The sequence below is a fragment of the Thermobia domestica genome, chromosome 16 (assembly GCF_964235325.1).
Source record: "Thermobia domestica chromosome 16, izTheDome1.hap1.1, whole genome shotgun sequence".
Classification (NCBI taxonomy): Eukaryota; Metazoa; Arthropoda; class Insecta; order Zygentoma; family Lepismatidae; genus Thermobia; species Thermobia domestica.
Window position 1 is genome coordinate 135382024 of NC_137469.1, and position 14693 is coordinate 135396716.

Genomic DNA, 14693 nt, shown 5'->3' on the forward strand with positions numbered 1-14693 from the left:
AAAGACTGTGTGGAACATTCTACGCTAACGCCTCAAATTCTATCCATATCGATTGCAATTATTGTAAAGTCTCAGTGAAAGTGACAAACAGCAATGTTTATAGTTTTGTGTGTTCATATAAAGTCTTTGTGAAGAAAAAATGGCTTTCTTCAGCTGCTTACATTTGGGGACGAATCAACCTTTCACATTAGTGGTGTCGTAAACGAACATAACGTGTGTCTATGGGGAAGTGAAAACCCTCACGAGATTGTGGAGCAGATTAGGGACTGCCCAAAGGTTAACGTGTTTTGTGCTGTATCGCCCAAAAAGGTGTATGGACCGTTATTTTTCCAAGAAGAAACCGTTACTGGAAGAACATACCTGGACATTTTGAAACTTTGGTTGATGCCACAACTTGAAGAAGATAGTGACAATTTCATATTTGTGCAGGATGGAGCCCCATCACACTCGCTGCAAGGGGTTACCTTGACGAAGTTCTTCCTAGGATTAGATTGGCCGTTCAACAGATGAGAACACGGCTATGACTCAATGGTCACCACGACTCCAGACCTCACACTGTGTGATTATTTTCTGTGGAGTTTCATAAAAAAAATAAAGTGTATGTTCCCTGCTCCCTCAGAGTCTGACGCAACTGAAAGAACGAATCATAGATTCTGTTGCAGTGGTGGACAGTCAGACTTTGATTCGTTTTGGGGAAGAATTGGACTACGGAATAGATGTTTCCCGTGTAACCAAAGGATCACACATAGAGCATCTGTTGTTGTACCACAAAAACTTCCAGACGTACCCTATGTAAGTTATATTACCATGTAATTAAAACTCTTCATTTGGGGACCACTAAAGTTGTCTATTTCTTTTAGGCTAATCCTGTATTAACATGGGAAATATCGTGTTCATGGTTTTTCTGGAAGTTCTGTCCTTTCTTCCCACATTGTCATTTCACGAATTCTTTCATATTAATCCGTCATTTTTAATCTAAATGATATACAGTAATCAATGAATGTTAAAGATTTTATTTTATTTTTACACATGATCGGCCAATACTGCGGCTGATCGATTTTGAGTGACATCTGTGAATACTGGAAATCATTTTTCAACTTGTAACAGTGTTCGAAGTTGCTAAGTCTGTTATTTTGTGAAGTAATATTGCAACAAAAGGAGAATTGAATATTTCATGTCTTAATTCGTTAAACATTTCATCTGCTGCACAACTGCTTAGATCATTTTGAACTGTATTGGAAGTTCTGGCAAACGTAGTTGCGTTCAACAAATGGTTTACAACTTTCTAACATATCTTACAATTAAATCCGACAGTTCAGTGTAGTTGCTCTTGTTCATTGACTTGCTATCTTCTCTGTCTTCTATGTCTCAATCCCTGCTATGCTAAGAAAATCACTAGCACTAACCAGGCATTCTGTTTTTCTGTTTGTTGTTACATTTTCATTACTTTTTAACTATCTCGTAACGATATTCATAATCTACTTGACTGTGAATCCTTGTGCAATCGAATGTTTTTACGTAGTATCTGGATGAAGATGATTTTGGAACTTTTCATGACACCCATTATTTACATAAAAATGCTCACTGAATTCTGAGACATTCCTAATTCCTTCTCAGTAACAATATAAACATGAGTAATATAGGAATTTATCACTTGATGAACACTCAGTTAACTGTTCCGTAGAATTACGGTAACTACTTTTAATTACCTAGTGTAAAATTTTGTTTTCGTTAGAAATTCTGAAGGTAAGGAGTTGGTCTCTCATATAATATAATCTTACATTATCATAAAATTCGTTAAGCCTAAAGGACACAATTTCATTTGATCTATCATACACTGGCAGGTTTATTTCTGTGCAAGACCAAATTTCCAAATTGATGAACCTGGAACAACTACCACTCACCTGTTTCGTTGTCATCTTATTTGCACAGATTTAGCTAGCAGCATAGAAGCCTATGACTTTTCAATTTTTATCAAAAAAGATCAAATATAACATACAACGTTATACAAAAAGAAAAACAAATTTATTTATTCATTTGAAAATTTAAATTACATAAAAAAAACTGAACTGTTTAAAACTTTAAATTCTACTATGGCTAAACGCACAGCTTCGTCTGCTTCATCGCCTATGTTTGTATATGCTCGGCTTCATTCGGAAAAAAGCATCCTTTCCAACACCGACAGCAATTAAATGTTAACTTGAACGGAGTTGCACCTTTGCAGAGCAGACGACAAGGAGCTTATTTGGAGCAAGGCAACAAATGAACTTTTATTCCTTAGAAAATGCATGTTTTAGAATAATTTAAATCTTACTTAGAGGCACAAAAGGGAAAAAATATAATATTCTCTCTCTTTTATGCAGGAATCGCTGCTGAAAAATGCATCATTAAGTGACATTCTTGCAAAACTTTAGGGTGTAACTAAAACGTTAAAATATGTGAAATCATTAAAATAAATTGAAATTAAATGAAATTTCTAATTTTATGTCACACGAGGATTCCCTTTAGGGTTAAAGAAGACTAATGATTAATGCAAGTGAATGATTGTTAAAGAATAGATGTCATGATAATGTGGGAGGAAAAATAAGTAACTCGAGAAACTCTCGGACACGATGTTGTCCCTCACAGAAATTCCCATAACCTAGTATCGAAGCAGGAACTCCTCACACCGGAAATATAAGCGCGCTAACACTAAACTACTGTGCGCAATTTAATCTTTAAGTAAGAGAAGCAAGATTTAAGTCTTCAACATTAAGGAAACACACTAGAAACCAAAATTTCACATTTCACTCAAATTGTGTTCTTAACTAGATATTTGTTCATTTTTATTGAAATTTATATGTTGAGCTTAATTTTTCATTGCAAAAGACATTCGAAATTTTGAATTCAGAACTCTTTATTATTTTATGTTTACAAGACAATTGTTAGATAACATGTAATGAATAGTTCGTTCTATTCTAGCTTATGCCCAAATTAAGTGAAAGAAACCATTATCTTTACTTCTTCAGGAATTATCTACAGGAAGAACTACAACGGCTTTATCTAACAACTAATAACTACTATCAATACAACTTCAACTTCATCGAAGCACTTATTTTTTTAAGTGAATTTGTCATAGAAAAAATTGTAATCATGCACAAGTGTATAAACATTTGTTGAATTTATTTTTCTTCCGTTTCTTTATGAAACAATCTGTGTGAGTGGTCGCCAAACTTATGAAGCTTCTGAGCTACAGTACCGGCTTTAAATCCTATCGTGAGGTACCAACATTTAAAAAAAATCTTACCTTTGTTTATTGCCTATAAACTTACATTTCTAGTAATTATGAAAGCAAACTATCCAAGTTAGCAAGTGTCTAATATACATACGAAAAACATAACGTGCACAACCCCACGCGTGTACAATCAACTGTGTGATGAGGTTGACAGTGGTAGTTGCATGGAAGAAACAAACAGTTCTTATTATCAGCGCCCTCTGTCGTTAGCGTCAGCTTAGTGGAGGAATCAGTTAGCCAACCGGAGCGTTAATACGATCTATCGAAAATGTCCCCGATCGACGATTTGGCGATCACTGAACTATGTAATAAAAAATATAGCTCTCTAAAATGAAAAATTAGAAATCTGCATAATTTTGAAAAAATAAATATTATTCGATTTGAAATTTATTTGCATTACATAAGCATGAAAAAGAACGCAATTAAACATAACAAAAGTATTAATCTTTTTCCAAATATATAGTAGTTAACATTTAACATCGATATGCAGTAGTAACTACGACTTGTAAAACTCCCTATTATTTTCTGATTTAACAGTATGAAAGAGTTTTCTTTCTTTTTTCACAATAATACGTAGTTATTTCTGTTTCTACTAACGTTTCCGTTCTTTTATAGTGATGTTTAGACGCTTCGCAGTTTTTTATATTAGTAGACACTCTATGAAAGCATATTCGGTTCGATATTTTTCACAAAAATTCGTCAATCTTTTTTTCGTAAAGGTATAAATTCTTACCTTTATTTCTATGATATATTCTTTCGTAATGTTCTATAGCAGAAGGATCTTGTAAACAATTTCAATGTAGATTAAAAAGCAAGAAAATATTTCTTACCTTTCTCATGTGCGAGCTCACAATTGCATTGCACGATGTCTACCTCACGAGGACCTGCCAGACCACAAACCCATATTTTTAACTCAAATAGTTTCTGGATAGCTGAAAGAATCAAAACAATAATTCAGCATTATCTACACTCATCTATAATATATAACTTATTTGCAAGATACTTATATATAAAACATTGAAGAAACCAAATAAATACACTTAGCTTTCAAGACCGAACGTCTCATCAACAGTGTGTAGAAAAGAAATAAGGAAGCTAAAAGAATATCTGAAATGTAAAACTGGGTACGTCACTATCGCCCGTATCTAAGTTTCCCTAGAAGTTAGACAGATGAACTGTTACTAGGTCTGATGAGCAAGTATCAAGAGAGGAAAAGACACCAAAGAGAGGAGGATTACGAACTGCTACAAAGAACTGAATAGATAAAATAACTTAATATGAAATGCTGGACAATGTAAAGCTATTGAGATACGAAAGGAAAAACAGCGGATATGTTCGTTTTGGTAAGTTCCTGAATTTTACATTCTAGTGTACATTGTTATAATCTTAGTTTTGAGTTGGTGTACATATTATAACAACCGACTAATCGTACAACGCATTTATCTTTTATGGTCTTTTCTACCTTAATACATTGACAAAGGTAAACGCTTCTTTCCATATCCATCAATGATTTGTATACACGACTCCAAAAGTGCATTACCACCTGCTATACTCCTTTTCCTGCAATAGCAGGCAACCCAGAAAGCTCGGCGGTTTGGTTGGTTGTGAATTCGAAAGGCGTTGGACCAAACCTCAATTTTGTAACAAATATATCAGTGTGGCAAACTGCAAATAAAAGAATAAAACAAATTGTTAAGAATGACAATTTTATTATCGTGACGGAATTAAATGACATCAAAACTTACAAAATTATCTTACTTAAGCAGTTCAAACAAGGTGAATGGCAAGAAAGAGATACCAGAGGAAAGCATTTCTCTACTTCCGCCAAACAAGATCTCATAAAAAAGAAAAGTTACATAATGTAAACGTTCAATATAAAAGCCCCACCCAAAATTTATAAAGTTGACACCCGAAAGGCAAGAACAACTGAACCGAAGTAAATGAAATTCTGCACAGATATTGCAGACGTAAAATGAGGAAATACGGTTTCGTATTTCCCTAAAAAAAAAAAAAAAAAAAAAAAAAAAGGTTCGAAGAGCACGGACCCCTCCAAACATTTGATCACGAAATATTAAAATTGCTATTAACAGTATGTCAGGTGTATGTAAAGGACATGAAGAATTGCAACATAACTTAACGTATGGACAATACACAAAAATTAACAAATACGTTTTTTAAAATTTTCTGCGGAAAAACGGTTTTTTGGGGGCAAACCTCCCACCCAAAATTTTGAAACTTAACGCCCGAGAGGTAAAACTAAATGAACCGATGGGTATGAAATTTTGCACAGATATTTTAGACGTAAAATGAGAGAATACCTGTTTCTTAATTTCCTGGAAAAAACGGCTGGGTGAGGCACGGACCCCTCCAAAGCTTTGATCATGAAATATCAAAAGTGCTAGTAACAGTATGTCAGATGTATGTAAATGACATCAAGAAATGCAATATAACTTTGTGTATGGACAATACGAAAAAAATAAACGAATACAGGTTTTTTATGTTCTGCAGAAAAAGGGTTTTAGGGGGCAAAAGCCCCCACCCAAAATTTTGAATGTTGTTGATCGAAAGGCAAGAAGAAGTGAACCGAAGTGAATGAAATTGTGCACAGATATTGTAGATGTAAAATGAGGGAATACGGGTTTCGTATTTTTCTTAAAAAAAACGGCTGGGTGGGGCACGGACCTTCCTAACTTTTCGTCATGAAATATCAAAGGTGCTAGTAACAATGTGTCAGATATGTGTAAAGGACACAAAGAATTGCGACATATCTTGGTGTACGAACAATACGCAAAAAATAAAGGAATACTTTTTTCTATTTTCTGCGGAAAAACGGTTTTAGGGAGCAATAGATCCCACACAAAATTTTCAAAGTTCGCTCCCGAAAGGTAAGAAGATGTGAATCGAAGTGAATGAAATTTTGCACAGATATTGTAAACATAAAATGACGGAATACAGGGTTCGTATTTCCCTGAAAAAAAGGGTTGGGTGGGGCACGAACCTCTCCAAACCTTTGATCATGAAATATCAAAAGTGCTAGTAACAGTATTTCAGATATGTCTAGAGGACATGAAAAATTGCAACGAAACTTTGTCTATAAACTATAGTATAAAAATAAACGAATACGTTTTTTAATTTTCAGAGGAAAATGATTTTTGTGGGCAAGAGCCCCCGTCCAAAATTTTGGAATTTGACCCAAAAGGCAAGAAGAAGTGGACTGAAGTGAATGAAATGTGCACAAATATTATAGAGGTAAGACGAGAGAATACGTGTTTCGTATTTTCTTGAAAGAATAAAAAACTGTTGAATGGACCATGGCGTTGAGTAGCGAGAGGAGTGGACCGAAGCGAACAAAATTGTATGTAGATATTGGATATGTAATATATGGCTTTCGTGTTTCACAAGTGTCTTGTCTCCATCCGATTTTTTCAATTTGGCAGATCGAGTACAAGCAAAAACACTATAGCGTATTTTATAGCATTTCAGGAAGCAGCTTTAACGCTTACAAAGTTTTTGCGCATAAACAAAAACACGTATTGATTTATGTTCAGTTTGCTGTTGATCAGCCAAATTTGAAGCAAAACGGATAGAGGCACTTGAGAAACACGAAATGCCCTATTTTACATAGGGACTATATAATATCTACACACAATTTCACTTGCTTCAGTCCACTAGTTCCTGCGCTATTACGGTAATATTTACTTTTTTCGGATGGGGAATAGGCCCCAACATTGTTTCTCCGCAAATATTAAAACACGTTTAACTTATTGGTTTGCAAATTGTCCCTATACGAAGCTTCGTTGCTATTCTACATATTATTTACGAACTTCTGACGTATGCTTATTTGCACTTTTGATATTTCGTAATCAACGATTCAAAAGGTTCGTGACTCACTCAACGGTTTTTAATAGGAAAATACGAAACCTAATTGTTTCATTTTACGTCTACAATATCTGCACAATTTCATTCACTTCTGTTCACTTCTTCTTGCCTTTTGGGCCCCAAATTTCAAAAATTGAACGAGGGAGCTATTTGTCAAACTCGGCTCGACACGAAACTCGACATCAATTTATGGAGCTAAAAATAAACAGAACGTGTCCTTGCATTTTTTAAAATCTCTTTTATGGAAGGAAGGACTTCCTACATATGGGAAATTAGTAGTGGGTTGATTTGTAAAAAATAATCGAAAACGATCGATGTTAGTAGAGAAACAAATTGAGAAACAAAATACAGTGCTTCGCATTATATATCCACTGCTTTCTATTATAATAATTGCTGAAGCTTGTGTTTAGCGTTCATAGCACAAGGAAATTAAATTGTGGGAAAAAGAGATATACAATTTGTACAGTAAGCTTAATTACATGGAAATTTTAAGTTTGGGTACGCTTAATTATATGAAAAATTTTATACTTTTTTCATTTACGTTGGTCTCCTTTACCTTGATTTTGGATTTCAAACTTTAATCCTTTTTCCACTGAAAAGTATCTATAATTAAACAAGGTAATAATTATCAATAATAATTATAATAATTATCTATGTAATTGAATTCATTGTAATTTGGTCCATGAGAAACACTACCATTTCGTACTAGCTGTTATGCCCGTTCTTCGCACTGATCAGATAAAGTATCAATGTAAACAAACTGAACAACGGAAGAACAATTAAGAAACATTTCTAAAATTGTATATATTTTGTGTGAATATATACCCAACAACGTACATGTGTTTTCATTGGGAAGGCCGATGGGGTCTGAATTTGAACGTAAACACTATCGGGGATGTCACTATACATCTGAGAAATCCCGATAAATATGGATTCGACACAAATATTGGTCATTTTCTACTACTTTTACATGTCCCGGTAAACGTCCCCTGAGACCACCTTGGGTCCAATTGTGAAAAAATCCCCTCTGGCCTCCAGCCGATACCGCGAAAACTATGAATGTAACACTAACATCTGCCATTTTCTACTACTTTTACATATCCCGGCAAAAGCCCCTATGATCCTCTGGTTCCAGTTTTGAAAAAACAACGCCTCTGACCCGCAGCCGATGGCGGTTGTATTTGAAAGTCAACGCCTGTGGGAGTATCACCATTCATCTCAGCGACAGTGAAAACTATGGATTTGACACTAATATCGGTCATTTTCCATAATTTTGCATGTCTCGCAATTCACCCCCGGTGACTCCCGGCCCGCATACAATGGTGGCTGAATTAGAAAATAATCGCTAATGACAGTATCGCCATTTATCTCAGCGACCGCGAAAACTATGAATGTGACACTAACATCTGCCATTTTCTACTACTTTTACACATCCCGGTAAAAGCCCCTATGATCCTCTGGTTCCAATGTTGAAAAAACAACGCCTCTGGCCAGCAGCCGATGGCGGCTGTATTTGGAAGTCAACGCCTGTGGGAGTATCGCCATTTATCTCAGCGACCGCGAAAACTATGGATTTTACCCCCGGCCCGCAGCCGAATAGGCTGAATTTGGAAATTAATGCGATCGGAGTTTCACCATTGATCTCAGCGAACGCGAAAACTATCAAATCGACACTCATTTCGGTCATTTTCTACTACTTTTACTTGTCCCGGTAAACGCCCCCTGAGACCCCCTGGTTCGAATTTAGTCAAAAACGCTTCGCCTTGGTCTGGATCCTGAACCAAGGTATTCGTGGCCAAAATTTGGTTACTCTCGGCCAACTTGTCTGGTCCCCAGGCCGATCCCGGTTGAAAAAAAAAACACTCTTCGTCTTGATATGGGGCCTAGACCAAGCTACCCGTGACCAAATTTATAAAACTTTCGTCCACTCGTCTGGTTCACAGGCCGCACACAGATAGACAGACAGGCACTCAAACAAACTCTATTTTATTTATATTAGAAAGGTCAGATCCACCGTTATTGTAATAGAGCGGTGCTTGAGTGATTGATCGTAGAAATTCAAACTCCAATGAGTGATAATTTCATAGCGTTGTTTTATTACAAGTTTAAACTCTTTAGTCAGTAGCGAAGAGGGCATGAATTATGGGTCAGAGTTGATGATAATGGGTTTCTACGGGTCTGTGGGTCACAGTGGGTGAGAGTGTTTCATGGTGGGTGGTGGGTCAGAGTGGGTCACGGTGGGTCGTGGGTCACGATTGGTGGTAGGTCAACTGGTCGTGGCTAAAGTTTTCATTGCCCCACACCCTCTCTGAACTACAGTGTTGAAAATTAATCAGTGAAAATCAATTGCAATTGATCAATCAATTGAAAGTAATCGCTGTGGAAATCAATTGCAATTGAATTAATTGCCAATTAATTTCAATTGCAATTGAATGACTGAATTCAATTGCAATTACTTTCCACTGCAATTACTTTCAATCGATTGATTAATTGCAATTGATTGTCCTTTATTAATGGCCAACTGCAATTAACAGTTAACCATTACTTACTTCAGTTGTTAATTGCAATTAACAATTAAATTTACAGATTAATTGTTAATTGTTAATTCAATTGAAATTTGCCTAACACTGTGAATCTTCTCTTCCCCTACCCCGATCCGGCCCTTCAAACTCTTTTTTTTTCCTTCTATCGAAGCCAGTACTGCCTATTTGGGAAAAGTTTCAATGTAGAGGATTGCTAATGGTAAAAGCGATGCATCCGCCGTTCTGTTGGAAAGGGGGGAGGGGCTGGTGGAAAGTGCCGTAAAATTTTACCTTGCCCCCATAGGAAAATATTTAGATTCGACACTACTAATATATATATATTTCAGCGACCGCGAAAACTATGGATTTTACACTAATATCGAAAACTATGGATTTTACACTAATTTCAATATATATAAAATTGAAAAACATTATGTTTTTGACTCTAAATCTCCCGAACCGCATAACAGATCTTGATCAAACTTGTAACATGGAGAAGTTTCACGGCTGGGCTGGTTAGGTTATTTACTTTGATGGTAGAACTGAGAGGGAGGAATGTAAAAATAAATAAAACTTAATAACTCCTGAACCACTCGACCGTTCTTGATCAAATTTTCCACATAGATGAGCCTCAGACCTGGGATCGTTTTTGTAATTTAAGTTTGACGGAGCAACGTGGGGGCGGAGAAGGAGGGGAGATATATAAATACCAATTTATATAAGACTGAAAGTGACTATTTTTGTAACTTAATAACTATTGAACTATCTGACCGATCGCAATCAAATTTTCAAGATATATGAGGTTCGGATCTGGAAACGTTTTCCTAATTTCAATTTAACGGTACATCCTAGGAGGAGGGGAGGGGGACGTATAAATAAAAACTAGTAAAACCTAATAACTTTTGAATCACTCAACCAATCTCGATCTAATTTTTTATATACGTGAAGGTCGGGCCTTGAGTGTTTTTTTTTTTACCGTTTCACTTTGATGAGCCAACGTAGGGGAGGGGAAGGGGAAAATATATGTAAAAAAATTTTTATATATAAATGACTGCCTTTGTGACTTCAATCTTGAACCACCCGACCGATCTAAATCAAATTTTCAGCATACATGAGTTTAGGGGCAGGGATTACTTTAGGCTATTCACTTTGGCGAAGCAACGTAGGGGAGGAGGACGGAGTGAAATTTAAAAATGATCAAAAATGACCGATATTATTGTTGAATCTCCATAGTTTTCGGGGTCAATGAGACAAACAGTGACACTTCTGATGCTGTTTCAATCTACGTTCAGCCCTAATAATTGGGGAGGGGGAGGGTGCAATGGAGCAGAGAGGATAAACATTTAAAAATGATCGAAAATGATTAATATTAGTATCGAATCAATAGTTTTAGGAGTAGCAGAGATTAACAGTGAATATTCTGATGCCGTGTGCCGCAGCACGGGGGTAGGAGAGCTACATATAATAATAATCGAAAATGACCAATATTAGTGTCTAATTCATAGTTTTCGGGATCATTCTGATGAACTGTGACATTTTCGATCCGGTTTAAATGCAAGATCAGCTCCGCCACTTGCGGGAAGGCGAGAAAGTGATATATATAAAATGATCGATAATGGCCGCTATCAGTGTCGAATTTATAGTTTTCTGGGTCGCTTAGATGAACAGTGGTACTTTCTATCTCGTTTAAATTCAAATTCAACCCCACAATTTGGGGGAGAGGGAGAAAGAGATATTTAAAAATGATAGAAAATGACCGAGTGCTGAATCCACATTTGTGGGGGGTCGCTGAGATAAACAGTGACACTTTCGATGCCATGGCCCGCAACATGAAGGAGGAGGAAATATACATATAAATGACCGAAAATGACCATTATTGGTGTCGAATCCATGATTTTTGGGGTCGCCGAGATGATCAATGATCTTTCCGATGCTGTTTAAATCGATGCCATTAAAAACGAAAACAGCATATTTCACGGGTACTAAACACATGAAATACGGAGTTGTGCATTTAAATTTTCATTTCAACTCAGCAAAGCGGGTAATATATGCTAGTAATATTAATAAAGCTCAGGCACTGTCCTTTCTCTATTTCAAAACCAGCTACAATTCTCTATCCTAGAATAACTATTACTGGAACTATCGTTATATTTTTGTTTTTCGTCCTTATACAAGACCAAAGTTATAAAGGAAGGTCTTTTTGGTGTGGGTTCGCAGCTTGAATCTGATATACCGTTCCCAACCATACTATCTCGCCTCCAGAGAAACTGGATTACACGGCAGAGTCTAAAGCAAGAAATGTATATCTCTTTTGCTAAAAAAAAAAAAAAAAACTTTAGTTTCCATACTAGTCACAGCACATGTTTAGAGGTTTTTCAACGAATCTGTATGAGACGAGACCTGCAAATGACACAGGACTGAAAGTTGAGCTTACACCAGAAGTCGAATCTGGTATCATTCTAAGACAAAAAAAAATCCTAATGGCTGACTACTTTAATGCTCATATTTCATTCTCATGTAAAAATTTAGGGTGAGCCCGGCCCCCTAGACTCCCCGTGGATTCGGGCCTGTGTGACCCCCCACCCTCGAACACAATTTTCTGGAAGAAAGCCTCTATTCTTCCTTTTGTCTGTCTAGTTTACTGAAAACATGAAAAGCAAGCTAGGTCACAGAGCATAGAGTTGGAAATGATTGACATGTTGCATTGCAGACATATTTCGTACCATTGATGATTTTGGGAGGTTTTCCAGGGACAAAATTCCCCTCGAAGTTATATCTCCTATGGTGCTCAATATGCGTTGAGTTGATTTTATCGTCCCTTTCAGCAGCGAGGCTATATGAGACGGGACCTACTGATTAATCGTGAATTCCGAACTACATGAGCTCTGGTCGGAATCGAACCCGGGTTTCTCACGCCAAAGGCGCGTGCGCTAACCACTTAGCCACAAAGAAACTCGGTGTTCATATTAGAAAAAAAGAAAGCACATTATGGGAATTTCAGTGCAGACAACTAAGTATGACGACTGTTAAATGAATATTTTTCATCTTGAATATATTGTGATAATGGTCAATCTTATTCGATAATGTCATTCTCTCTTTAAAAAAGAGCATTCTCTTTTCTGTACCTTACTACAGTATACAAGTTAAATTTCACACAGTGTGCAAAAGAGGGGAAGTGATTACAACGTATGATGGACTTCGCTTCCTATCCGATGAACAAAACCTTTCTTGTAAAATTCAGCGTTGCAAAGAACCTGTGTGATTGACTGATAGCTACACATAAATTGACAGAATGAAAGTCTTAAGTTGAGTACTGAATCTGCCCTCAGGGAAAAAGGCAAGCTGCTCGCACTCGTGGCTTCTGTGTCTTGTAACATTGTCTCTAAAAAAAAACAGACACAAGTTCAGTTGTGAAACAATTGATAAGGCTTTTTTCTTTTATACAAATCATATTTGTTGTTTGAAGCCTCTTTATTCCTTATAAATTCCTTATAAAAGCAATATAACCAGATTCACGGAAACCCACAGGAATTGTAAAGAAATTAAAAAAAATACCTTTATCATTCTGATCCTTTATTATTATTATTATTATTATTATTATTATTATTATTATTATTATTATTATTATTATTATCATGAATATTTTTCGTTAGCCATCACAGCAATTAATACTTAGCAGCAGAGGTAAAAGTGCGTGGGAACGCGGGGGACCCCATCCTCACCTCCAAAAAACTGTGTATGGCGTCCCTCCAGTTCCTAAGCAATTACAATGGGCAAAGATAGGCATGGGAGACATCGTGACTCATGCCGCTACCTACCGTCCCTCTACCTTTTCAGATGATTCCATCCCATCTAGCTTAATCCCACTTCGCCTAACGATTTATCAGCCACTTAAATCTCCAAGATAAGAATGTCCACCATTTTCGGATCTCACGTTAATCCGTAGCTCCATATCTCATGTAATTTTGCTACCGAAGGAATGCTAAACTGAAATCCGATCCAATAATAAAGAGAGATAATAGATGGAAGCTAATTTTTGGGAAATAATTCGTGAAAGAAGAATGTAGGAGAAAACAGGATAATCCCGAGAAATCTCACGGGTACGATGGTATCCACTACAAACTTTTATAGTCTGGAATCGAACGAGGTCCATCCCACACCAGAAGTAAGCGCTCTATCACTAAGTCACCCTGCCCCTACTTTGGAGGAAACAGTATGATTCTGACAGATGTATCGATATACTAAATATTGCGTATGGTAAACCAACCTACAAGAAGTACAAACGATCAGAATGTGGGATTCGTGGAGTTTCCTTCGTGCGAAAATGGTAAGCACGTTTTTCTGTCAGTTATTCTTAACTGGATGCCCGCGTCTCTTAGGGATTGGGGAGGACACGGTGATCCAGTGGTAAACAGCTTGTCTCTGCTACGTGGGGCCTGTGGTTCGATCCTAAGCCAAGAAACTTTGTGGTGGACATCATCGTATCGTGTGTCGATTTTCTCGTTATACTCCATTTTTTTCACATTCTCATTCCATCATATCTTCCATCAACATTTACTTGCCTTAATCATTGTCTCCCTTAGTCTAAAGAGCATAATCGTGTTCGTTAAAATGAAATACTTCATTTCATTTTACAGGGGTTGCTTACAGTTTATCAGTGGGTTGCCGTTAAGATACTAATACTTGATACTAATATTTGTAAGAAAGAAGAAGCCTATGAGGCTCATAATTATCGAAAGGCTGATAACTACAATTGTACGTTGATTGTAAGAAATGCTAAAGGTACGAACTAAATTTGATTTGTGAGTCTTTTAGCGTTATTAGTCGTATTATGGACAAGAAATAATTCACATATCGACAAACCAAGAAAACTAACACTGAAATTTGATATTCGACAGTGAAATATAATAATATACAACTTGGATATCAAATATCGAGGTTAGTTTTCTTGGCTTTGAACATATTCAACTTACATGTGTTTTCGTGATAGTCCAAACTTTCAACGTAGGAGTATCAGT

General features: G+C 36.4%; 1 protein-coding gene across 2 annotated transcripts in view; it reads right to left on the reverse strand.

The window, feature by feature from the left end:
* The window catches only part of LOC145673438 (adenylate cyclase type 10-like), a 545310-nt gene that overhangs the window by 229885 nt on the left and 300732 nt on the right, over window positions 1–14693 (reverse strand). For both annotated transcript variants that reach the window (XR_014128769.1, XM_081743142.1), the window contains exon 17: window positions 4105–4206. Coding sequence is in view for 1 of the 2 variants with exons in the window: in XM_081743142.1 (XP_081599268.1) it covers window positions 4105–4206 (102 nt within the window). In the remaining variant the exon portion in view is untranslated. The remainder of the gene's footprint in view (window positions 1–4104; window positions 4207–14693) is intronic.